Below are 26,080 nucleotides of genomic sequence, written 5' to 3' on the forward strand. Positions count from 1 at the left end.
CATACTTCCCTGTTCTGTTCTCCCAGTGGATGTAGACCATTTCATCTGGTTAAAAACATAAGGGGGTAGATAGTTTCCCTAGTGAGCATAAACATAGTACCTCTGATGTCATGTTGAAAAAGTTATGAAATAATTTTTTCCCTTCCCCTCCTACTTTTTATTTACATGTATTCTAGCTTAGTTTAGCAATCTTGTGCTTCACATAGGGATTCTGACCACAAGTTATAGTATTATTTTTATAGGAAAAAGTATCTTAAGTTCCAAAGAACCAATCGATGAACTCACAAGTAAACTTAGACTAAAACTCACTTCTGGATTGAAGCGTTGGCCTAAGCTCACAAGGGAGGGGATTTAGAAGCAGTGACTGAAGTTGGTTAGGTCACCTTCATGAAGGAAGCAAACCTTGGGTTTGGTGGAAGGCAGGAACAAAGCATCTGGGGACCTGGGAGCAGAGCCAAGGCCCAGGGAGGGACACCAGAGGAGTTGTGGTGGTCAGCTCACCATGCTCATGTCCAGGGCCCTGGCTGGTGGGTGGCTGAGGAGAAAAGGCAGAGCCCCCACTGGTAATTCCGAGTCAGGGATGCAGGTGGGGGTAACCAGAAAGGGTGTTCGGTCCAAGTCTTTCACAGGCAATGCAAGTGACCCTGTATGCAATCTGTAAAAGGTAGTCATCCTCACACCCTGATGTGCAGGCTCACCGCGGTGTTTGTGCTCTCTGCTTGCTATGGATAAGACTTCCCTCTACTTTCCCTCTGGATAGGACTTGTAACTTTAACAGGCCCCGAAGTGTTCTTTTTATATTGTTTGAACATCCAAAGGCAAATTACACCCAAATTTGTGCCACAGTTTAAGATCTAAAAGCTTAGTAACAGAGTGCCTTTAGAAACTAAAATCCTTAAATAAATATATATACGTGTGTATATATTTGGATGCTTTAGGACCTCACATAGGTGTTTCACTCCATCCTCCTGAACATCATTGCCCCCGATATCCAATATTTCACGTTATGATTGTGCTTGAGGGCATTAGCAAGCTCCTGACAGCCCTCTACTGTGAAAGAACAATCTGGCAAATCCAGGTTCTGGAGGCTGCAGTCTGGACAACCCAGGGCCTTACACAGAAACTTCACTCCCTCGGGGCGCCTGGGTGGCGCAGTCGGTTAAGCGTCCGACTTCAGCCAGGTCACGATCTTGCGGTCTGTGAGTTCAAGCCCCGCGTCAGGCTCTGGGCTGATGGCTCAGAGACTGGAGCCTGTTTCTGATTCTGTGTCTCCCTCTCTCTGCCCCTCCCCCGTTCATGCTCTGTCTCTCTCTGTTCCAAAAATAAATAAACGTTGAAAAAAAAAAAAAAAAAAGAAACTTCACTCCCTCATCTCAGGTTATTCCTCCTCAGGTTCAGGTGGGTCAATCTCGTGTTCTCAAGGAGCAATCTGACAGGTACTGCAATTGGGTACACCAAGCTGGCAGTACCAGAGCACCAATCTCTCCAAGGCACACAGTAAGCACAGTGATCAAAAACCAGCATGATCTTGACCCTTGAGGATCTGTTTCTGTTGACATTTTTTATGGTTTGATGCTACTTCAGGAAGGTATCAGGCTGTGGCCCAGATTTGTTGGGTGCTACATCTCCAAATCGGAGTGAAGAATTAACCTCTGGTGTTAAATCTGCTTTTTGGATTCTCTTGCCTATGTTTGTATACATTGTAGTGCTTCCTTTGTAGAAGAATAGGACTGCAAAAAGTTTAACTTGTACTACCAGGGTTTTATTTTACTGTTGAAAAAAAATTATTTAAACTGTTGCACAAAAGTAGACATGTTCTGAGTTACTTCTGGGCTGAATACAGATGAAGTCGCTGAATACAGATGAAGTCATCTGAAATTAAACGTTGATGCAAAGATAAGAGTACGGAAATCGAAACCATTAATGGCTTAGGAAGAGTTTCGTTCCGCATTCCATGTAGTTATTGGAACACATTGTCCAATTTTTGTTTTGGTGCGAATAGATAGAAAGTCCAGAATTATATCAAGGTCCCTTCTTTCTAGCTCTGATTTTGCTTTGACTTTTGGTACTGAGCAGGGAAGAGTCCACCACATGCGAATACATCTCCTCCACTCATTTCGATTCACAAATCTTCAGGGAGCAGTTGTTTTCATCTGCGCTGTTTTGCTGTTGGGGAACCACTGTACGCGTGGTCATTGAACTTCTGTTCCCACACATGATTGTTTGGTGTTCAGGAAAAAACACAGAAGGAAGCAGTACAGCTGAGGAAGGAGTCCCTAAAGTAAATATCTAAGGTTCTTCTGGGATTCATCCGGGTCAGGTCACTTCCTTGATTTGAGGAGACCAGAATGGAATCAGGAAGAAAAGCTGACCTCATACAGAGGGCGAAGGCTCAGACCATCAGCCGGGAAGGCTTTTCTTTCAGTTTGCATCAGACTGTTCTCAATTGCTTCTCTACTTCTCTGGGAAGGCTGGCAGTACTTGTAATCTGATGGAATTCGTGCACCCTGATGTGTGACTGCCTCAGAACTCCAGCCTCCTGGGGTGTTTTCATTTTTAAAAGAGGAGGCTCATTTACCAATAGAATTCTCTAAGTGATTGTGTTTAGTTAGTTTACTAGAGTGAAATGGAAAAGCATATTCCAGCTGGTAATGGAGAAAAGCCAGGCAGAGGGCCGTTAGGAGCAGCGCCTCCCCTGGCGGCATCTTCCTGGGGTTAACTCCAGTTATCCTTCTTTCCATAACTTCTCTTTCTCGGCAACGGTGAAATAAATATTTTAGTGTCTCATGACAGTGGGAGTGAGTTTAGGTCCTCTGGGTTGCCGCAGCATTTTGTGCACTTCTTTGGGTAAAATTTCAAGTGTAATACTTAGTGCAGGAACATTATAAAAAAAAAAAAAAAAAGGAAAAAATCAAATAGAGGCTCTAAATACATTAATAAAACTTTAAATTGTGAATTGCAACAGTGTGCATCTTTTTTTTTTCAAAGTTAGAAGAGCTGGGTTTTCACCCAGGCTTGGCCACCCACTGAATTCAGGCAAGTCCTGCGACCCCAGTGGGTCTGCATTTTCATGTCAGAAATGATCGGTGCCTCCATTATATTCAGGATATCGCAGAACCTTTATGTGGAATAGCAGGGCTGTGAAGTCTGCTTGAGAGTGGACAAAGAATGTGAAAGAAAAAGTCCATTCCAGGGAATTTGACTACCTGCTACTTCTAATCAACAACAGCAACCAAGCTTTGATGGAAAGATTCTTATACTCGTGTCCAGTCTGGGTTTTCTGTGGATTTCACAGTTCAGTAGTCTCTCTGTCCATTGTTGCCACATATAATACAGACTTAAACATTTAAAATTATAAGCAGTACTCTCAGATTGTAAAATAATTGAACACAAAAATGACATCTCTGTATGTTTATCTCTAGTATCTAATATAATACTATGCACATAAGATTAACCTTGAGAACTCTAGATTTTCTATTTATTCTATGTATTTTTACACTGCCAGGTTGGTAAGGGATTTATAGAGAGTAAATATGGTCTCAGGCCTTTGGAATCCCTTCTCCACTGAAGGAGAGAAGTGCGGGGCGAGGTTGATGTGATAAGTTTGCCTGTGTGAGTAATACAAGCTGTGAAAGTGCTAGAGTCCACAGGCCCAGGGATGAATGCCAGATCAGCGGTGACGCCCAGGCCAGGGCCAGCTCAGTGAGATGCTATGAGTTTTCTCCAGCTGTACCTTGTCATCCGGACGCAGGAGCTGGTTCACGGCTTGGCCTTAGTTGCTACAGTAGGTAGGAGTGTGACTGGAGAGAGAATGAGCTGAGGCTGTCTCCAGAGCAGCAGTGCTGGGGCAGAAGCCGTGGTCATTTTTCTAAAAGTGGCCAGTCTTCTTCATGTCTCTCAGTGGTCCTTGATGATCGACAACGATTGGGATGCTTTAAGGTGACTACTGAAGCAAAGGGAATATTCAGGGCAGTCATTCCTTCTGCTTCCGTTGCTGGGTATCAGTTAGTTGGGATTTCAGGCTGCTCCTAAGACGGTGTATGTGCACTTTCCTTCCCAACACAATGTGGCATGATGGAATCCACACAAGATTTTGATCCAACAGCAGTGACTCAGAGTCCTGGCCACTTGTCACCTGGGTGACTTTAGGAAAGTTGCTCACCTTCAGTGGGCCTGAGTTCTTGATCTAGAAAACACCAGTGACAAAGATAATAACAGCCTTGCTGGGGTGTTGTGAGGATCACATGAGGCGAGGGGAGGCTCTGAACCCTGTGCTTGGTGCTGTGTCAGTCATTAAGATCCAGGTAAGCAACTCACCTCCTCATGTTTGTGTTTATTATTTCAGTGGTTCCCTGTCAGACAAGCGATTTCTCTTTACCTCCGATGGTAAGGATCACATTTTCCTTAAGAATTTGATATTTTAGGGGCACCGGGGTGGCTCAGTCGGTGGCTAAGTGTCTGACTTGATTTCCGCTCAGGTCGTGATCTCATGGTCATGAGATCAAGCCCTGCATCAGGCTCCACGCTCAGTGTGGAGCCTGCTTGGGATTCTTTCTCTCTCCCTCTGTCTCTGCCCCTCCCCTGCTCTCAATCTGTCTCTCTTTTTCTTTCTGTTTCAAAAATATAAATACACATTAAAAAATAGAATTTGTGGGGCACCTGGGTGGCTTAGTCAGTTAGGCATCCAACTCTGTCTCAGGTCATGATCTCTCAGTTTGTAAGTTCGAGCCCCACATCAGGTGAGCTCGAGCCCTGCTTCGGGCTCCCCACTCTCTCTCCCTCTCTCTCTGCCCCTTATGGGATTCTCTCTCTCTCTCTTTCTCTCTCTCTCTCTCTCTGCCCCTTGCTCACTTATGCACTCTCTCAAAAACTAAAAATAAATAATAAAAAAAAGAATTTGATATTTTAAAATCTTCAGTGCTAGTTTATTCTTCCATACCCCTCCAATGATGTAGTTTAAAGGATTTTCTTTTTCTTCCACAGGTCAGGCAGCACCAAGTATGCTGTGACTTAAAAATACCCAATATTAAAAATACAAAATAGTTCAATTATCATTAAGCAGAAAATATTTTTCTTTATAATCTAAGCTATCTCAAACTTTTGCCAGAAAAGAATGAAAATTTGAAATGACACTTATTTTAATTCCTTCGTTAGATTTTAACAGAAAAACCTTTTGAATATTACAGTTTAATTTGTGGGTTTTTTTGAATAAAGTGATTAAACAGAAGTATGTAAAATAAAGGCTTTTTAGTCCCTCTGTCATGAAATATAGTCTACGTAAATATTCTCTCAGCATAAAGGGAAGTATTTCAAGGAGAACAGTCTGCATCTGTCTTCTTTGTCCAGGGAGAGGAGTGTGGCCTTTATTTGCTAATGTCCATGTTGCCTTCACAACACATATCACTTTGCTGAAATGAGGGTGAATTTAGAAGTTTAGAAAGGAACAGCTGTGGTGGGAACAAGGATGTCATTTGTAGGGGAAGTGACTTCAGTGAAGTCCATTAAAAAAAGAAACCGCAATCATTTCAAGATACTGCAGTACAAATGAATCAAATGAGAGTCTGAGTCATTAAAATACTAGTAATTAAACAGTCAATTTGATATCAGAATGGTAATAAATCAACTGAATAATTCTAGGCGAGGTGAAGTACTACTTTTTTTTTTTTTTTTTTTTTTTTTGTGTTTATATATAAAGGACTTTTTCTGGCCTTTTTTTTTTTTTTTTAAGGTTGCAGCAGATCATTGAGTTTGGAGCCTGATACGCAAATCAGAACTACTTGGCAGTGGGTCAGTGAGATGGGAGAACAGCTCCATTGGTCCCCTGGCCAAGCCCAGCTTCAGGACCAAGACCTATCATGGGCTTCGGGGGACAGCAGCAAGAACCGCAAACAGCGAGAATGGCTGGAGACCGATTTGGGAGAGAAAAAGAAAATAACAGGTGATGACCCAGTGCAGTTTTACAAATGCAAAATGACTTGCTGTTCAGATTATGTTTTTGAGTTACATAGGTGCCGCTCTCTCTTCCTCAAAGTACTCTGTCTTTTCTAAAAGTAACTCCCAAACCTTCTCATTGTCTCTATGGGCAGAACCTGTATGCAGATTGTAAGTATGGATATATGGAGTAGAAAGCCCACACAGCGGGGTGCCTGGGTAGCTCAGTCGGTTAAGCGTCTGACTCTTGATTTTGGCTCAGGTCATGATCCCAGGGTCATGGGATCGAGCCCCACATAGGGCTCGGCACTGATAATAGCACGTAGTCTGCTTGAGATTCTCCCTCTCTCTCTCTGCCCTTCCCCCACTCATACTCTCTCTCACTCAGAAATAAAATAAAAAAAAAAAAAAACCCACACTGCAACGAGGAAACCTTTGTATGGTATATTGTCAGTGTGGAAACACTCATGTGTGATCAGGTTTCTAAATGCAAATAAGGAAATTTGGCTTGTAAAATGATTTGAGATTTCAAGTGAGAAAAGGAAAGGAAACCTAAGATTATAATACATGCTATATATATTTTAAAAACTAACCTGTCAATAATATCTTCTTACCAGGAATTATGACCACAGGATCCACACAGTCGAATTTCAACTTTTATGTTAAGAGTTTTGTGATGAAGTTCAAAAACAGCAACTCCAAGTGGAGGACCTATAAAGGAATTGCAAATAATAAAGAGAAGGTGAGAGAAACTTTGGAGGAAAGAACTGAGTAGGAGAGCAGGTCTCTAGTTATTCTCATCACTGCGTTTCCAGAAAGCAGATTTGCAGCACCACCTTAGGTAACTCAGCCTTGGTTGGCAAAACCTTGTAAATTCACTCTCAAGTATGTCTACAAAACTACAACAGACATAGAATCCTGGCTTTGGTGTCATATATCCAGGTATGAGTGGGTGGAGAAACACCTAGGAACTAACTGATAGCATCTTCAGGTAAAAGTTCTTTGTTTCCACAGGTGTTTCAGGGCAACTCTAATTTTCGGGATCCAGTGAGGAATAATTTTATCCCTCCCATCGTGGCCAGATACGTGCGGGTTGTCCCCCAGACATGGCACCAGAGGATCGCCTTGAACGTGGAGCTCTTTGGTTGCCAGATTACACAAGGTAGGACTCAGGGCAAGTCAGCGAGTTATTTGATTCTGATCGTGCCCTTTCACAAATTGTTGTTACTAATGTGGTTTTTCCAATATCCCCTCTACCTCAGATAATGATTCATTGGTGTGGCGCAAAACAAGTCCAAATACTGTTAGTTCAACTAAAAGAGAAGATGAGATCATCACAAGCTCCATCCCCTCAGAAGAAATCCCCACAGGTAGAGCAGTTTGCTGTTTCGTGCTTTCCTAAGGAGTATGACCGGACTCCATGTGATATTACAGTGACTTCAACGAAAACTTTTCTCTGTCATATCAATGTCTGCAGTCAGATGGTTCAGAGGTAGCTGGATATGTGTTAAAGGATGAATATCTGCAACTATTAATTGCAATATTGTAAGTAGAAAAAGTAGCATTTGCCCTTCAAACACTGGGTGAATGTTTTATGGAAAAATAATAGCACATGCATGAATTAGAATACCCTGGGGCGCCTGGGTGGCTCAGTCGGTTAAGCCTTCGACTTCAGCTCAGGTCACGATCTCACGGTCCGTGAGTTCGAGCCCCGCATCGGGCTCTGGGCTGATGGTTCAGAGCCTGGAGCCTGCTTCCGATTCTGTGTCTCCCTCTCTCTCTGCCCCTCCCCCGTTCATGCTCTGTCTCTCTCTGTCTCAAAAATAAATAAACGTTAAAAAAAATTTTTTTTAAAAAAAAGAATACCCTGCAGCCATGAAAAAGAAATGTGTTTGTAATATAGGAGCCTTTCGGAGATGTACTGACAAACTTAAAAAAATAAGCAAGGTATAGGACAGTCTGTATAGCCTACCATGTGTGTAAAAAATGAGGAATAAAGAATGAATATATATGTATAATCATTCCGGCATCTCCAGAAGAATGTCAAGAAATATAATTTGGCTTCTCCTAGAGAAGGAACAGAGGTAGGAGGGAGGCTTTTTTATACGTTTCGAAGTTTGAACATGTAAATGTATCGTCAGTTCAAGCAATAAACATTAAAAGTACATTTACTTTTTCAAAATATAAAATAATATATTAATTTTATAAAATTCAGTAAGATTAGAGGTAAATAAGAAAACAAAAAGCCATAAATCAGCATTTGTAGATAATCACCATATCCCACTATATCCAGTCAACTATATTTATGTAAATCACCTTGAGGAAAACCTGTAATTTGTTCTGTAGCAAGTATTTTTCACTTAACATTGTATTATGATGATCTTCCAAGGTTATTAAATCGTTGCAAAACACAATTGTTAATATCTTTCTAGTATTTTCTCATATGGCTATACCATCATTTAGTTAACCATTCCCCTATTGTTGGATGTTTAAATTGTTAGATTTTTCCCAAATTTCCACTCTTGTAAATAACACCAGTGTTAGTCACATAACTTTTGTTCCTTTCGAAGGTCCTTATCTCCCCCTTTCACAAACTGCACATTTCCACTCCCGATCATCCCGTTGTTTTCTTCCCAGGGATCAAAGATAAAGAAGGGTGAAGAACAAATCTTTCTCCTTTAGTTTGCCTAGTTTCTATAAACTTGGGGCCTGCTTTAGCGGCCGTTCAAGTGATTTCCTTTTTTAAAGTAGGAAGACACGGTGTTCCGTGCGGCAAAGTGGAAATGCTGTTTGAGGTCATCAGGCTGCTTTTCCTCTCAGTCCACAGCTCCAAAGCCCTGGTAACGGGAAGCATGGGGCTTCTCTTCCCTTCCCCCTCCCCAGCTGCTGTTACTGTGCAAGTGCAAACGTGCCCACCATCTGGGGGAGACTGGGTACTTGAGCTCCACCCTGTGCTTAAGTCCTTCACCTCTCTGAGTAGCTCCTGTAAACCTTCCCCCTCAATTCTGATTTGGGAGTCTAATATCGTCCAAACAACAAGCTTAGAGTAAGTGTTAATCCCTGAGGACCATCAAAAATCGCCTTTTGGAGAAAAAAAATTTTATTTTCTTTAACTTTAGCCATGATTTTATTTTATTTATTTGTTTATTTTTTAAATGTTACCTATTTTGAGAGCGGGAGAGGGAGAGAGAAAAACTCCCAAACAGCCTCTGCGCTTGTCAGCACAGAGCCCGATGCAGGCAGGGCTCGATCTCATGAACCGTGAGATCACAACCTGAGCCGAGATCAAGAGTAGATGCTTAACCGACTGAGCCACCCAGGCGCCCCTTTAGCCAGGATTTGGAAATCCTCTCTTTTTGCTGTCTGACATCAGTAAATGCCTAGCACATATTCATTTTCCCCGTGTATTAAACTGTGGAAGACCTTTCAAATCAGTGTTCAGTTTTAGATTGAGCAATTCGGTTGCACTTCCTTTCTGTTGTAATGTGTGGCTTTTCCCCCTTCTCAGGAATAAATGTCACAACTGTTGTTATTCCACTGGTGCTCCTGGCTCTGCTGGTTGCTGGAATGGGAATCTTTGCCGCCCTTAGAAAGTATGTGACTTGACATTTTTAAATTTCTCCTCTAATCATGCAACTAATTACAAAACCAAAATGTTTGCTTTTCAGATGCTCATGCATAGAAAAGCAGCATTACTTCGGCCAAGATAAAATGCTAATTTATGTGTTAAAAACAAGTTGTGTAGAGGTAGAAAGTATCAAGTATTATTTTATAAACAGTACTCCTCACTTAGAAACCTTTTCAAGTAGGATTTTTTTTGTTTCTGTAGGAGGAAGAAGAAAGGAAATCCATATGGATCAGCTCAGGCCCAGAAAACAGGTTGGTTGACAGAAAACTCCACAGTTTTATTCTGTCTTCGAGAAGGGACAGGGTCTGCTGATTAAAATTATGTGGCTCACACTTACATCGTCAAAAAATGAAGATATGCAGCCTTTAAGTTAGCAAGTCTAAAAGGAATGGAATATTGTGGCCTATCTATTTTAATGGAGAGTTCTCATGGCCAGTGACCTTTACTTTTGTTCAGTATTATCCCATCACAACATTCTTTTTTTTTTTTTTTTTTTTTTTTTTTTTTTTTGACCACCGGAGTTTAAGCCACCACACTGCTTGTCATCCGGGAGAAGTTATAAAAGCCGCATCTGTGAACTGAACTTTGTCCAGTACTGCTCTGCATCTCCAGGCTTCCACTGTATTTTCCACTCTGGGAGAGTGAAGGAAGAACCGGGCAGGGTTCACGTTCAGGTTTCAGAGAATCCTCAGGACACAGGGTACCCCAAGCAATGAGTCAGCTGTAGGCCAGAGAGGGCAGCAGGGCAGGACCCCTCAGAATCTCAGGGGCAGCTTGGGACCCCACCTGCACAGGGTCTCAGCAGCCAGCTGTGTTGACTCCTCTGAGACATGAATGCTTATCTGTGTAGATTACGGAAAACCATGCCCAGGTGGTGTAACAGAGGCATAATCTGGGACCTGCCCTGGTGGCAACCCAGATACAAGTGGAAAACACGGATGGAACAGTGTTTGCTGTTGTCCTAACAACCTCAGCATGCTGTTTCCCTACACATAATCTGGGAGCCATGCCACGCACTCATCACGGTCAGCCGGCAAAAGGCGGCCTGACGTCCAGCCCATTGAGGAACACTTCAGAGACTATGTGCGTTACCCTTCTGAGATAATACATGTTGGTTTCGTGTTATCTTTATTCCAGACTGTTGGAAGCAGATCAAGTATCCCTTTGCCAGACACCAGTCGGCTGAGTTTACCATCAGCTATGATAATGAAAAGGAGGTGACACAAAAGTTAGATCTCATCACAAGTGATATGGCAGGTACGTGTCAGGCCTCTGTGAGGGTGTTATGAGGCAGCAAGTGCTGCCCATGGGAGTGAGGAGACCAGGAGGGAAATATGACTAAAACCTGGTGTGGAGATGGGGCCCAAGGAATCAGCAATGTGTACGGTCCTCTCTTTCCTCTGCAAAGTGTTACAAATGAACACTGAGAGAGCTACAGCATAGCTATAGCAATGGCCCTGAGGGACCATGAAAATCTGGAAGCCCTTAAATAATCTGTTGCTAAGATTTTGGTTAAGGCACTAAGGAAGGGAGACTGGAAAGACGAATTAAGCCCAGTTCCTGCCCTTGAGAAAAGAGGAGACAGGAGATGAAAGAACCTGTCCAGTGTTCGAATGACCTCTGTGTTCCTGATAAGCCATCGCTGAGGGTCAGGCTTCTCAAACTGTGGAGAGGGATCCATTTTTTGCCTTTGAAAAAATTATTATTTCTAATCTGTCAGAAACCACTGCTTTTGTAAAATACAATGCAGTTGACCCTTGACCAACAAGGGGTTTAAGGATGCCCACCCCCTGCACAAAAATCCATGTATAACTTGACTCCCTCAAAGCTTAACTACTAACAGCCTATTGCTGACCAAAACAACCTACTGTTGCCTCCACCCTTACCAGTAACATAAACAGTGGGTTGACACACATTTTGCATGTGATTTGCATTATATATTGCATTCTTACAATAAAGTAAGTTAGAGAAAATGTTACTAAGAAATTCCTAAGGAAGAGGGCCACTTGGGTGGCTCAGTCAGTTGAGTGTCTGACTCTTGATTTCAGCTCAGGTCATGATCTCCCAATTCATGGGATCCAGCCATGAGTTGGGCTCTGTGCTGACAGCACGGAGCCTGCTTGGGATTCTCTATCTCCCTCTCTCTCTTTCTGCCCCTCCCCTGCCTGCATGCATACGTGCACATGCTCTCTTTCACTCTCTCTCAACATAAATAAAGAAAAAAGAAAATCACAGGAAAGAGAAAAATATGTTTCCAGTACTATATACTATATTGAAAAAAACTCACCTATAAGTGGACACACACCGTTCCACCCCTTTGTTTAAGGGTCAGTTGTATAAAGTAGAAGTAATGAATGACATTTTATTTTTTATTTTTATTTAAAAAAAAATTTTTTTTAACGTTTATTTATTTTTTGAGACAGAAACAGAGCATGAATGGGGGAGGGGCAGAGAGAGGGAGACACAGAATGGGAAGCAGGCTCCAGGCTCTGAGCCATCAGCCCAGAGCCTGATGCGGGGCTCGAACTCACGGACCGCGAGATTGTGACCTGAGCTGAAGTCGGACGCTTAACCGACTGAGCCACCCAGGCGCCCCAGTAATGACATTTTAAAAAAGACATACAAAATACAAAGCTCTAATTCTTTTATTAGATTCAACGGACATAAGTATACTCTCTCAAGCTGCTGGGAGTTGCTAAACACTTGCTCTCAATTTGTGTGCTTGTCTTTTTGCAGACCTGTCTCGGTTCTCAGATACATAGGCATCTGCAGACCACACTCTGGGTTGCCCTGCTTAGCTTCTCGTGACCCAGAGTGCATTCTGAGGACCAGAAGCATCAGGGAACTTGCTAGAAGTGTGGGCTTTCAGGCCATGCCCCAGGCCTACTGACCCAGAAGTTCATGAATATATCAAAGTCAGAAAGCTACCAGTGGAAAGGTTGCTTGAGCTGCTGCAGAACAAAGAGCATCTCTCCACCCAAAATCCATCCTCTTAATTCCTTTCCTGCTGACAGTCTAGTGCTGCCTTGCAGACAAAACAGGGGAGAAAAGGCCCCCATGTCTATCTTTTTCTTCCTTTCTTTTTTCTTTAGCTTCTGGTGCAGCATGCCCTCCTTCCCCACTGTGTGGTCCTTCTCCAACACCTTGACTGTGTAAGGCCCCCCTAGGGTCTCGCTCTTGCCCTCACTCAGCCACAGTCTCTCTCCTCAGTAGCTGCACCCACCCTGCTCCAGAGCTCCCAATAGAGAGCCCTTCCTTGCACTTTTGTCTACTAAGCCCAGACTTCCCTCCCTGTCCCCGAGAAGTAATTCTCACCTGCTGGACACCTCTGCCTGTCAGTGTCACCAGTTCCTCAGTGTGTCCAAAATTGACCCTGTTGTTCCTAACCCTCCCCAAGAACGCTCCATATGTTTCCTCTCCCAAGTGGCTTCCGGACTGTGAATCCCAGGCTTCTGGGCTTAACATCCGGGAAGGGGCCTTGGTTCCCCTTTTGCCTCATGACTGACATCGTTGGTAATAACTTTCTCTGATTCCTGTCTCCAAAGTGTGACCTTTCCAAGGCTGCTGCCAGACCCCTAGTGTGTGACTGCTTGATTTTGTTTGTTTCTCATTTTTCAATCTTTACTTTTTTTTTTTAAGTTTATTGGGGGGGGGTGGACTGGGGAGGGACAGAGAGAGGGAGAAAGAATCACAAGCAGGCCCAGGGCTGTCCACGCAGAACCCCACTGGTGGGCTCTATCTCTCCAAAGATGAGATCATGACCAGAGCAGAAATCAAGAGTGAAGCTACACCCACTGAGCCACCCAGGCGCCCCTCTTTCCAGGTTATTTAATCACTGTTGCCTTTTCTCACAGCAACCAACCCCCCCCCCCTCCAAAATTTGGCATTTCAAGGGCCAGTTTAAGAGCTCCAGGAGGTATTTCCCCTCTCATTCCCTAGGTGTGGGGAAGCGTGATCTCTGTCTTCTCCTGGTTCTAGTGACCCACCGAGGCTTCCTAAAGCAGCAGTATGGTTGCACAAGTCCGTGTGTGTGCCATGTACGCCTTTCCCATTCTCGGGCTTTCTCATCCTGCCTGCTACCGGTTAGGCGCTCAGCCGAGTTGGTTCCGCAGAGCACCTCCCTCTGCAAACAACCGGCTTGCCCTCGCATCCGTGTGACACACACACGATGTGTCTCCTGCGCTTTTGATTGCAGATTACCAGCCTCCGCTCATGATTGGCACCGGGACGGTGGCGAGGAAGGGTTCCACCTTCCGTCCGATGGACACCGAGGAGGAGACCCCGCCTAGCGCCGAAGTCTGCGGCCACTACGACCGCCCCCTGCTGGCCGGCCGCCACGAGTACGCCCTGCCCTTGACCAACCCCGAGCCCGAGTACGCCACGCCCATCGTAGAGCGGCACGCGGCGCGCGCGCACACCTTCTCCGGCTACAGGGTGCCGGGGCCCCGGCCGGCGCACACGCACTCGCTGTCTTCCGGCGGCGCGCCCTACCAGAGGCCGCCTCACCCCGCGCCCGCAGCCGCACGCCCGGGCTACGATCGGCCCACGGCCGGCGGCCAGGCCGCGGACCGCACCCACCCCGACTACCAGGAGCCGCGGGCAAAGCCAGCAGCCAGCGCCTCCTACGCGGCCCCCAGAGACTGCCTCCGACCCCTCAGCCCCACGGCCATGACCGCTCTTTTGTGAGCACACTGTGAAAGCAACCTGCTGCGGTACCGAGCGGCGGGCTGTGTGCGGCCCTGGAAGAGGGGAGATGTTCAAGTGCGCGTGTGTGAGCGTGTGTGTGAGCGTGTGTGTGTGTGATTTCATAGGATCCTGCGGTGGAGTCCGAGGGACCACCTCTCCTACTGTTTACAAAGTGGTGCATCTGGTGGTGTTCTGACCCTTAGGGCAGGGGTCTGTTGGTTTTTGTTGGGCTAGAAAAATGAAAATTTCCAGATAGCATTTTCATTTCTCTGTGATATTGAGCTGCTTTGGTATAAAATGTGCAATCTGTACAGAGTTGTATTTAACATGAATTAAAGTAACTTAAGTTCGCTTTATCAGAGTTTTAGTTCTGCACAGTGGTTAAGTGGGAGAATGCAGCTGTTGCGAAATCGTATATAATAGTATGTTCACTTTTTAAGTATATTTTATCCGATACTGTGTTAGCAGCAGGTCTGTTTAAACTTAATCTTGTTATTGTGGCTCATCTCCTCTCCTTTGGTAACTAGAACTAAAAGCATTGCTAACATTCTTCCGGAAGGAATGAAATTACTTGAAGCATGAGAAGCGCACCAGGGTGGTGGTTAGCAATTAGGATTGTAGATTAAAACGGAACACAACACAGCCACCTCAGCAGCTGCCTGTTCCTTAGACTCCACTTCAGATGGGACTTGTGGAGGCCAGTAGGGGGCGCTGGGAGCAGGAGGTCTCTGTGGCCCCCAGGGGGCCTCCCTGCCCAAGTGGGACAAAGGCCAGGTCCCACTTTGCCTCTTCCTCACCTCAGGCCTAGCAGATACTGTGCAGCTTTCACGTGCAAATCCACCTCTTGAAACTCTGCAAAGCCAAGTGCTGAGATTTAACAGCAACCAAAACTGCTCTCCCCGCAAACTGAACGAAGGCAGCACAGCGATTGTAGTCTGAATTGCTGTGACAGATGCTTTTGTACCTCAGATTGAAAATACGGCTGAGGTCAGATGCCCACACTTTTCATGACTTTCTTTAGAAATAGCACATTGTACTCTGAAGCACAAAGTTATTTAAAGTGTGTTCTTACAAAAGTGACAAAGGCAAAATCCGCGTCGAGCTTTTCTACTGAGATGGTTGGGAAGTGAACTGATTTTGTAAGAAACCGTGTTTCCCTTGAGTGTGTGTCTCTAATTCCAGATTAGTCCGGACCTCAGCTGTACCTCATGTTCAGTGCTTTTTGTCTGTTTGCTTTGGGTTCCCTGGGGCAGGGGTGGGGAGTTGACCTCTTTTGCCAAAGAGGAAAGTGTGTGCTTAACAAAATGTGGACCAAAAAAATCCTTGACCTAAAAAACGTATTATAATCCTATTTGTATGACTATGACTCTCTGTGAAAGTATAAATATTAAAATAGTGAGGGTGCTGGAAGTTCACGGCAGACTTTTCGGTTATTTTAGGGGATAAACCGTTTACTTTGTGGAGTTTACATGGTTTTATATGCATACTAAGTGTAAAAATAAACTATGCCAAATCACAGAGCCCTGCCCCTTATTGGTGTCCTGCCTGCCAGGCTATTGAAGGCATTTGAGGCTCAGCGTCCACAAAAGAGCAAGTGGTACGGTGGAAAGAGGCTGGGTTTGGAGTCAGGTAGATCTCGGTTCCAGACCCTGATCTGCCACGATAGCGGAGTTATTTTGGAAATAAGTGAAGCCCGACCAAACCAGCAGAATCTGTTCAAGCTTGCTATAGGAGGGGAGTCGACCACCATCACTTGCCTTTTGGCCGAGAGAGACTGAAAGGCAGCAGAGGGGGGTGCAAAGCTTTATCATGGAAAAGAAAGGAGGGCTTCAAGTGATTGGAGCCTGATGACCTAGGGAAGCTGTTGGATGGATTAACTAGATCATTGGTTAGGGATGCATATTTGGCGTTCTCGAGTTGGCCCTAAGTTGGAAGTGGGGACAGAAATTTTGGAGGCTGTCAGCTATTAATCAAATCTTAGTGATCCGGGGTTGATGTAGGCATTATTGCTTGGCTTCCTGGATTGTTAACTAGAAATAGCGGTCTGACCTCCTACAAGTCTGACTTAACAGCAAGACTGGCTTTCTGGGCTGGTTACTGTGGATAAAATGGGTTGCTTTTCTGCACTTAACTGCTGTGGGTTGTGAATCAGAGTTCAGTTTTTATTTACCCATTTGTATATTCAGTCTGTTCCGTATAACCCTTGGCTTCAGTTTCCCCGTGTGTAAAAATATTAATGCGGGGCACCTGGGTGGCTCAGTCAGTTACGTGTCTGACTTCGGCTCAGGTCATGATTTCACGGTTCATGAGTTCGAGCCCTGCATCGGGCTCTGCACCGACAGTGTGGAGCCTGCTTGGGATTCATTCTCTCTCTCTCTATCTCTCTCTCTCTCTCTCTCTCTCTCAAATATATAAAACAAATGTTAATGAAGACTTACAAGTAAGAATTAACTGGGACAACATTTATCAAAGTGTTTGTTCTACATGTAGGCCATTTTTCTAATCCAGGCTCTCAGCGGGCTGCATATAGCCTTCTAACATTAAAATATTAGTCCATAAGAATAGAATTCTTTACATTTTCCTCCCTCACACTTCTTCCCTGTACTCGTGATCTAATCACAACAGAAAGAGAATGGGACTTTGTTTGGGGACAGCACTTCCTCCGGGTGGCCTCACTGTGTAGACCGGGTGGGTTGAGTGGAAAGGATAAAAACCCTACACTGCCCACCTTAGAGGATAAGAGGAGGAAAATAGTACGCCTTTCTTTTTCAGTGTTTTGCAACATTGGCACATGTGATAAGGTGAGAATGAGATCATTCTAATTGTCTGGTGTCTTCTATGTTAGCAAATTCTATTGGGAGGCAAAGATTGCATTCTATCATGTACAGTTGTGGCTGCAACACATCTCCAACAAACAAGACGACACAGACCACAGAAGCTGCTGAAACTTTCCTCTGGGCTTTATTATGATCGAAACTTTCATTAATATTAATAATCAGCCTAGAAAACCTCTAGACAGAACGTGAGAGATTGTTCTGTGTTTATTACACTTGCTCTCAAATCTTAGAAAATGCAATCACAGTTATAGACACAACTATAGACACCATGAATAGCCTTTCGTAAGTATATCGCTGTAAGGCCTTCTATAAATACATCAGTTCAGTAGCCCAAGTGTAGGCACCAGATTGGCCTCACTTTCCTCAAAACGCCTCGCTTTCATTCATTCATGCACCAAACAGTTCCCAGGATTCACCCTGTACTTACTTGAAAGAGCGTGTACTCGAGACAGCATACCTAAGCTCGCTGCAACCTTGGGACAATGGAGTGCGCTAATGGAAAACTAGGATTGAATACAATCCTGCTAGTGGTCTTCGCCCCAAACAGCCCAGCCCAGCCCCTCACCCAGCGCTCTCCCTGCACCCACACTACTGTGCGCACCGCCAGCCCCAGATCTCTCCTCTCCCACTCTACAGGTCTCTTTCCCAGCCTCCCGGTTCTACAAATAAATTCCCCTCGCGGCTTTAAAGATGTCTGCTCTGTTTCTTGGTATTCTGCGGTCTTAACGACTGTGTGTTCAACTGTGAATCCATTTGTATTCACGTTACTTGGGACTCCTGCGTCTTGAATCCTAGGATTCGTCTTTCTCAACCATGACAAATTCTCAGCTATCTTGTTTGCCTCTGCTGTTTTCTTTTCTCACTCCTGGAACTCCTATTGGATTCATTGGACCTTCTCATCCCATCCCCCCAGGTCTCTTAGCCCCTCTTCTTTTCCATCTCTTTGTCTTCTGTGCTGCGTTCTGGGTCAGTTCCTGAGGTACAATATGGCATAGTGGTTGGGTGCACAGACTTGGGATTGCCTGGACAAGGAGCCATAGTCTCTCGGTACCTGTTTCCATGCTTGTTATGTGGGGAGAAAATACTATCCACCTGCCCATGCCTGCTGTGAAGATTAAACGAAGCTTCTCAAGCATCGCGTGGCCCACATGAAACACTGTGTAAGATTCCACGTTATATTCCAGTTTACTAATTCCTTCTCCTGCTATCTAATCTGCTTCATTTAGCCATTGCGGTTTTAATTTCAATTCTTAAAAAATTTCTATGTTGATTCTTTTTCAAATGTGCCTTTTTTTTTTTTTAAACACTGTTGCGGTATTTTCTTGGGCTTTGATTCCTTCGTTTAATCATTTGAAACATACTAATTTCATATCCTCTTTCTGATTGTCTTGTTTCCTTCATCTCTGAGTAAGAGCCAGTGTACGATGTTTATAAGGCTCGGTCAGTGCCGTGCAGTAGAACTTTGGTAATGACGGAAACATTCTCTGAGTCGTTCAGCATGGTTCTCGTTAACTACACATGGCCATCGAGCACTTGAATGTGGCTGGACTGAGTGAGGAAGACATTTTTGGTTTCCTTGAACTTCAGTTTATTTGAATGTAAATAGCCGCATATGGCTACCGGCTGCTGTATTGGACAGGACACGTCTGTGACGTGCACCCCCCCCCCCCCCATCATGTTGCCACCCTTCAGACCTTATCTCCTACTTCTTTGTTCGCCCCACTCCAGCCACACAGGCCTCTTAGCTGTCACTGGAACATACCAGGGACACACCAGTCCTGAAACCTTTGCATGTGCTGCTCTCTCTTTCTGGAAAGCTCTTCCCCCAGATATCTGCATGCACTCATTTCCTGCTAGTCTGCACTCAGACATAATCTTCATGAGGTCCTCTTCCCCCACCCCCCGTGTAAAACCTAGAGTTCTCCCCCCGCACAGTTCCTATCTCCCTTCCTGCTTTACTTTTCTTCCGAACATTCATCGCCGTCTGACACAGTGCGCATTTGTGTTTATTGTTCTCAGTCTCCTGCACCAGGTGACATTCCGTGAGGGACAGGAGTTTTGTTTTGTTCCCTGCATGTCCCCAGCACCTAGAACAGTGCTCGATAAATATTTGCTCAATGAACGAATGAGCAGAACTCTTGAGGCTCTGTCCTGTTGTTCCTACCGACTCTCGTTCATGATGGTTTCTGTCTTTGGTTTCACGTTTCTTCTTGTGACCCTTCCCGTAACGGGGCTTTTTCCTCCTTGTGAAAAACCTCATGATACTGTCCTGGCTGGGTGGTTTTGCATCTCTGGCAGGTACACCGGGTGGGGTTGCCATATAAAATACAGGATATCCAGTTAAATTTGAATTTCAGAGAAACAACAAACAATTTTTTAGTGTATGTTCTGTGTAATATTTGGGGCATATTTATACTAAAAATTATTCATGTCCTGTATTTAAAAAACATTTTTTTTAACGTTTATTTTTGAGAAAGAGAGAGTGCGGGCAGGGGAGGGGCAGAGAGAGGAGACACAGAATCCAAAGCAGGCTCCAGGCTCCAGCCCCCTATGCGGGGCTCAAACCCAGGAACCGTGAGCTTATAACCTGAGCCAAAGTCGGACGCTTAACCGACTGAACCACCCAGGTGCCCCACGTGTCCTGTATTCTTATTTGCTAAATCTGCCAACACTAACACCAGGAATATCAACCCTGCACCAGTTTTTAGTTTAACTTTTGGGTTGGTGGTTCCTAGACTGTGCCGAAAACTTAGACCCAAACCTGTGTGAGGCACAGGCCCTGGGTTTTAGTCTCTCAGAGTAGACTTCCTTGTCCTCCAGGGCCATTCATCCTTTGTTGTCTGTTTTATCGGGCAGATTTTTTTAGGTTCACCCTTTCACTGTTCCAACTCCTGTCATGCCTAACCCCAAATCTTGTCTGCTATCCCTTCAAGGAGGTTAAATAGCACCTGACTGACCAAAAACCTCCCACCATCCGGGGATGTCCAGAGCCTCCACTCCAGTGTTTGTTTGTCACTCTGTTTTAATGTTTCTTGAGTAATTCCCTTCTTTCTTTTCGTTTTCTCCTTTTCCTTTTTTTTCCCTTCCTTCCTTCCTTTCTTCCTTCCTCCCTCCCTTCCTTTCTTCCTTCCAGGTTTATTTATTTTGAGAGAGAGAGAAAAAGCATGAGTGGGGGAGGGGCAGAAACAGAGAGAGAGAGAGAGAGAATCCCCAGCAGGCTCCGCACTGTCAGCTCAGAGCCCAGTGTGGGGCTCGAACTCAGGCACTGTGAGATCATGACCTGTGCGGAAATCAAGAGTTGGCCGCTTAACCAACCCAGCCATCCAAGGCAGCGTCCCCTTATTTTTAAAAATTAGCTGGGCCTTCTAGATAATTTTGGTTTTCTTTTCTCTAACATCCCTAGGAACTTACAGACAGGTTTTCATCTCATCTTGCTTGGAAGGATGCCTCCCCAACAGGTAGGGAATACCATGTTTATTTCAAACAGTACAGGATTTAGAACTCAGGTCTAACCTGGGATTTAATCTTTTTAACCACATGATTTCAAGCGCATTTTTGGTGCTCAGTCAGTTGAACAAGAAGCCCATTACTGAGGTGGCTGTAATGCTATGGTGGCCTACGTATGCAAACCAAAGTCTAAACCTGTAAGTGTCCCAAGGTTTCAAAATCAAATGCTAAGGACAACCGGTGACGAGCAGCCAACTAAGATTTAAGCTACAGCCAATGAAATAATGTCCTTTCTTTGCTCCCACACGTCCTCTCGGTCTTTCCCCTGGTTTCTTTGGTGGAGCGCTCCTAAGCACTCCTGGTTTGGCACCTCCCCGACCAGAAGCTAGAAATGATCAAACTTAAAATTTTTAGTAGGCCCCAGTTCATCTCTTAACATTTGTGATTTCTGAACCCACTTCTTAATCCCAAAGTAGAAATGATGACACAAGGCCTGCCGGGAAGACTAATTTATGTAGGTCTTTTGCGTACAGCAGGTGATCAATACCTATTAACTCCTTTCTCCCCACCCAATTTGAAGCCTAAATGCCCTCCGACACCATTTCCCTTAGAGTCCTTTTCAAGCGGAGGTCACCTTGTCTCCTCAACAGTTGGCTGCACTCGCTGTGGCCAGGGGGCATTACATGCCTTCCTCCGACACCCACTTCCCATCCATTCACCCTCTCTCTCCGGCGTGCAAAATCCTCTCCCTTTGTGACACCCATGCCCCCCAGCTCTTCCACCTTCTTCCCTCCCCCCTCCCCCACTGTGGCATCTAATATCTTCCAAACCAGGTGCCCCATTCACTGAGGACTTTTGCCTCGCTCACGGTCTTCCCCGCTCCTTCCCTGTAGTCACACTGAGAGGTCAGTGTCCAGCATGGTCACTTGCATGGTTTTCTGACGTCTCCTCTAGTAACTTCCACTCCATTGAAACTACCTCCACACGTGTCCACGCTCTTGTTGTCGGATCTGAACTCTTACTAATTCTGTCTGCCCCAAACCTCCTATTCTTCGGATTCCTCACCTTTCCTCCTACTTATTCATGGACCTCATGAAGATATTGGATGCCCAGATATCATTTGCCTCTGGTTGTTAAACTTTTTTTTAATATTTATTTTTGAGAGAGAGAGAGAGAGAGAGAGAGAGCGTAAGTAGGGGAGGGGCAGAGAGAAAGGGAGACAGAGGATCCAAAGTGGGCTCTGTGCTGACAGCAGAGAGCCCAGCCCGATGAGGGGCTCGAACTCACAAACTTGAGATTGTGACCTGAGCCAAAGTCAGATGCTCAACTGACTGAGCCACCCAGGCGCCCCTGGTTGTTAAACTTTTTAAGTTGCATTTCCTTTCCAGCCATCACTTGAACTGTTCTGTCTTAGCATTTCACTCTGTTGTCTTCCCAGAAACCCCAATCCTTCAGGACCCCTCGACATACCATCCCCACATGTCCACAGCAGCAGGAAAAGATTCGCACTGACTCTTACCAACTCCTAGTTTCCTCAACCTTATCCAACTGATCTTTGATCCGCTTCTTTTCCCATCCGCCTCAACAACTGTTCCAAAGCAGCGTCACTCTCCGCACCTTCCCCTTACCGAGGCCTCGCCACGCTCCTTCACCTAGTGGCCATTAAAATCTGATCCTATAACTGCCTCTCCATCCCTCTTCCCACAGAAAACTGCGTCCAATCCAGTCCTTTTCTTCTCCCCTCCGTGTCCACGGGAAAGGCGTTCAAAACCTTCACCGGTGACCTAATCCCCATTGCCTTCTCCCTCACCTCAGACTTTGCTCCAGTTATCTATCCCCCTTTCCCTTGTCTTCATCTTTTTTTTTTTTTTTCAACGTTTATTTATTTTTGGGATAGAGAGAGACAGAGCATGAACGGGGGAGGCGCAGAGAGAGAGGGAGACACAGAATCGGAAACAGGCTCCAGGCTCTGAGCCATCAGCCCAGAGCCCGACGCGGGGCTCAGAACTCACGGACCGCAAGATCGTGACCTGGCTGAAGTCGGACGCTTAACCGACTGCGCCACCCAGGCGCCCCCCTTGTCTTCATCTTCTCCCTCTCAACCGATGACTTCCTCGTGGCCTATAAACTTGTTCAAATCTCTCTCAAGTGTAAAGCATTCTCCCTTAACATCCCAAGCCCATTTCATTACCTGTCCCCTTTCTTCCCAGAACGATCTCTTTGACTTAGAATTTCCATGTGTCTCAGCTTCATTCATTCTTCATCTGATGTAATTGTTGGTCACACACGGTTATACGCTGGTTATATGTCCAAAACGTAGTAATCTTGTCCATTTGTCCATCTTTTGCATCCCTCCGGGGCATTTTAAATGGTTCTCATGTAAGTACTGCACACTTTTTGTTTAAATTATGTTCAGGTGATTTTTGTTGTTGTTACCATCGTGAATGGTAGCACGCCCCTCCTTTTATAGATCGAGGACCAATATGGCTTTAGAGGGGAAAAGTATGAATTCTGGAACTGGACTGCCTGCGTTCAAATTCTGCTGTAGTTATGTGCCCAAGAAAGCATTATTTTACCTGTCTCTGACTCCATATCCTTATTTCTAAATGGAGATAGTAATAGAATATACCCCCATGGAGTTGTGAAGATTACACTGGTTCATACATGTAAAACCCTGAAAACAGTGCCTGACCCATAGTAGGCACCATGTTGGTATTAGCTATTGTATATATATGGGTATTTTTTTATTAAAAATAAATTATTAAATTTTTTTTCATCCTCTGATATTTTTTAACATTAAAACTTTTTTTTTTCATAGTGCGAGCAGGGGAGAGGGGCAGAGAGAGAGAGAGAGAGAGAGAGAGAGAATCTCAAGCAGGCTCCATGCTCAGCACAAAGCCCGACACAGGGCTCTATCCCATGACCCTGGGATCGTGACCTGAGCTGAAATCAAGAGTCAGATGCTCAACCGACTGAGCCACCCAGGTGTCCCATGATTTCTGCTTATATTCTCCTTTACTAAATTTCCTTGTTTCCAGTAGTATTTAGCTGATGCTCTTTGTTTTTTTGGGAATGTGATCACATCCGCCAATAGGGTTATTGCAGCCTCCTTTACAACATGACACGTACACTTAGTTCCATTGGCAATACCTCCCTTACCACGATATTCAACGCTTCTAGTATCTCCCTACTCGGTATGATGCTGGCTTAGGGGTAGTAATAGATGTTGAGGTGTATATTAAAAATGCATCCATTCATTCCTTTTTTTCCTCACCAAGAATTCGTGTTGGATTTTTGTCAATGACTTTTCGGCATCTATGGAATTGGAAGCAAATGATTTTCTTGCCTAGAATCCCTTTCTAGATGCAGCCATATGATTAATGTTATCATTGGATGTCCTATATAGTTATGGCATGTGTGTCTATGCTGAATTCACATCGGTAACATTTTATTTAGGATTTTTACATGAATGTTCTTTTGAGAGATGGGTCTTCTCATTTTCTTTGTATCAAGCTTTATCGGGTTTTATTAGCTTGACAAAAACAATTTCATTTTCTTCTTTTAGGTTCTTCTCTTGCTAGGCACTGAAATTATCTGCTCTTCAAACATTTGGTAGCATTGCCCCATGAAACCATACATTTGTGGTACGGAGGGGAGGCAACCACTGACAATTTTTTCCACGGAGATGTTTAGATTTTAAAACTTCGGTTTTGGAGAATGATAAATCACGCTATCTTAGAAAAATTTTCAAATTTGCTCATGTAGAATTGAACAAAATAGTTTTTTCTTATCTTTTCAGTTTCTGCTTTTGTTATGGTGATTTCTCCCTTCCTATTTTGTACATTTGCCTTTACTCTCTTTTTTCAGTTTATTAGTTTAGCCAGCAGTTCACCTATTTGTCTTTTTCCCTGGAAAATTCATTTTTGATTTTTTTTTTAGTTCTATTTTTCTGCTTTCAGAAGCAGACAACTCATTTGTTACAGCCCTAGGCAGATGTAAAAATGCCCTTAACAATGGTGAGAATGACACAAATTGTCACAAATACCGTGTTGCCACCTTGCTCCCTAGAGATGGTGGGAACCCTGTGCAGAAGAGCAAAGAGCGGGGGAGGAAATGCTGGAGTCTGAAGGGTCTGTGGCTCTGCTGTGTAATGTGAGGATTTCCTGCATTCTAACAGCCACTCAACTGCAGAAAAGCCATTTCTAGTGAAATTCAAATCCAGTTCAACCGTCACTCTTAAAAATCAAAACTGGGGGCGCCTGGGTGGCGCAGTTGGTTAAGCATCCAACTTCAGCCAGGTCACGATCTCGCGGTCCGTGAGTTCGAGCCCCGCGTCAGGCTCTGGGCTGATGGCTCAGAGCCTGGAGCCTGTTTCCGATTCTGTGTCTCCCTCTCTCTCTGCCCCTCCCCCGCTCATGCTCTGTCTCTCTCTGTCCCAAAAATAAATAAACGTTGAAAAAAAAAATTAAAAAAAAAAATCAAAACTGAATCAATCCTAGGCTCCATCAAACCTTGCACCATTTTTAAAAAATAGAAATAGGGGCCCCTGGGTGGCTCAGTTAAGCATCTGACTTTGGCTCAGGTCATGATCTCCATGAGTTCAAACCCCACATCCAGCTCTCTGCTGTCTGCACACAGCCTGCTTTGGATCCTTTGTCTCCTCTCTCACTGTCTTCCCCTCTCCTGCTCATGTTCTCTCTCAAAAACAAACATTTTTTAAAAAGAAGAAATCATTATTGGGGGAGAAAGACTGAAAAGCCAACAATTTTACCTGTATTTCCCTTTCTCCTTTTCAACGTGGCCTATTAAATTAGAATCAAGAGAGGGGTTTGGCTCTGACCCTTACTAGCTATATAACCCTGCACAAATAATATAACTTCTCTAGTTCTCACTTTATTCATCCTCCCAAGAGTATTTTATTTGGCAATCTTCATAAAGCCTTCCAGCTCTAATAGGCAGAATATCACATTTGGAATCTGCTGCCCCCTGCTGGCACCTTGACAAATTGCAGCCTTTACCGTTCCAAGGCATAGAGTCCCAAGTTTGTGTCTATGTAGTTTACACTTCCTGGATCTAATTTTCTTTCTTACAGTTCCATTCATCCATCTCCCTACTTATAAGCCAGAAGTCTTTTACAACCACATAGTGTCATAACTTGAACTTTAAAACAATCTTGTTACTTTTGCTGTTCAAATCTTCCTTCCTTCCTGAATTCTTTGGAAGTTTTGTTGCAACCTCCCACTGCTGTGATGGCTTTTTAGAATTTTCTAGTGGTTGTTAATTTTTGTTTTACATATTTTGAGGCATTTTTAAATTTGTATATACAAGTTGAAATTATTTTAACTTTGTACTGAGAGTTAAGAATTTAAGTAGATTTCTCTATCACTGATAATGCTTTTTGTTCCCTTGAAGCCTATTTTCTCTGATATGAATAATTATCTAAACTGGCCTCTGGAATATATGCCCAGTGTTATCTACTTGATCATTTCACTTTCTTTTTTTTTTTTTTTCCAACGTTTTTTTATTTATTTATGGGACAGAGACAGAGCAT

At 44.3% G+C, this 26,080-nt stretch overlaps 1 protein-coding gene across 1 annotated transcript in view; it reads left to right on the forward strand.

Moving 5' to 3' along the window:
* Positions 1–15,765, forward strand: part of DCBLD1 (discoidin, CUB and LCCL domain containing 1) — a 65,415-nt gene extending 49,650 nt beyond the window's left edge. The window contains exons 7-15 of the mRNA XM_040474623.1: positions 4,346–4,386; positions 5,729–5,938; positions 6,549–6,673; positions 6,946–7,093; positions 7,194–7,301; positions 9,440–9,524; positions 9,761–9,810; positions 10,697–10,816; positions 13,755–15,765. Coding sequence (XP_040330557.1) covers positions 4,346–4,386; positions 5,729–5,938; positions 6,549–6,673; positions 6,946–7,093; positions 7,194–7,301; positions 9,440–9,524; positions 9,761–9,810; positions 10,697–10,816; positions 13,755–14,245 — 1,378 coding nt within the window. The 3' untranslated portion in view covers positions 14,246–15,765. The remainder of the gene's footprint in view (positions 1–4,345; positions 4,387–5,728; positions 5,939–6,548; positions 6,674–6,945; positions 7,094–7,193; positions 7,302–9,439; positions 9,525–9,760; positions 9,811–10,696; positions 10,817–13,754) is intronic.
* Positions 15,766–26,080: the final 10,315 nt, after the last annotated feature.

The sequence above is a fragment of the Herpailurus yagouaroundi genome, unplaced genomic scaffold (genome assembly GCF_014898765.1).
Source record: "Herpailurus yagouaroundi ecotype Mexico unplaced genomic scaffold, PumYag 139, whole genome shotgun sequence".
Lineage (NCBI taxonomy): Eukaryota > Metazoa > Chordata > Mammalia > Carnivora > Felidae > Herpailurus > Herpailurus yagouaroundi.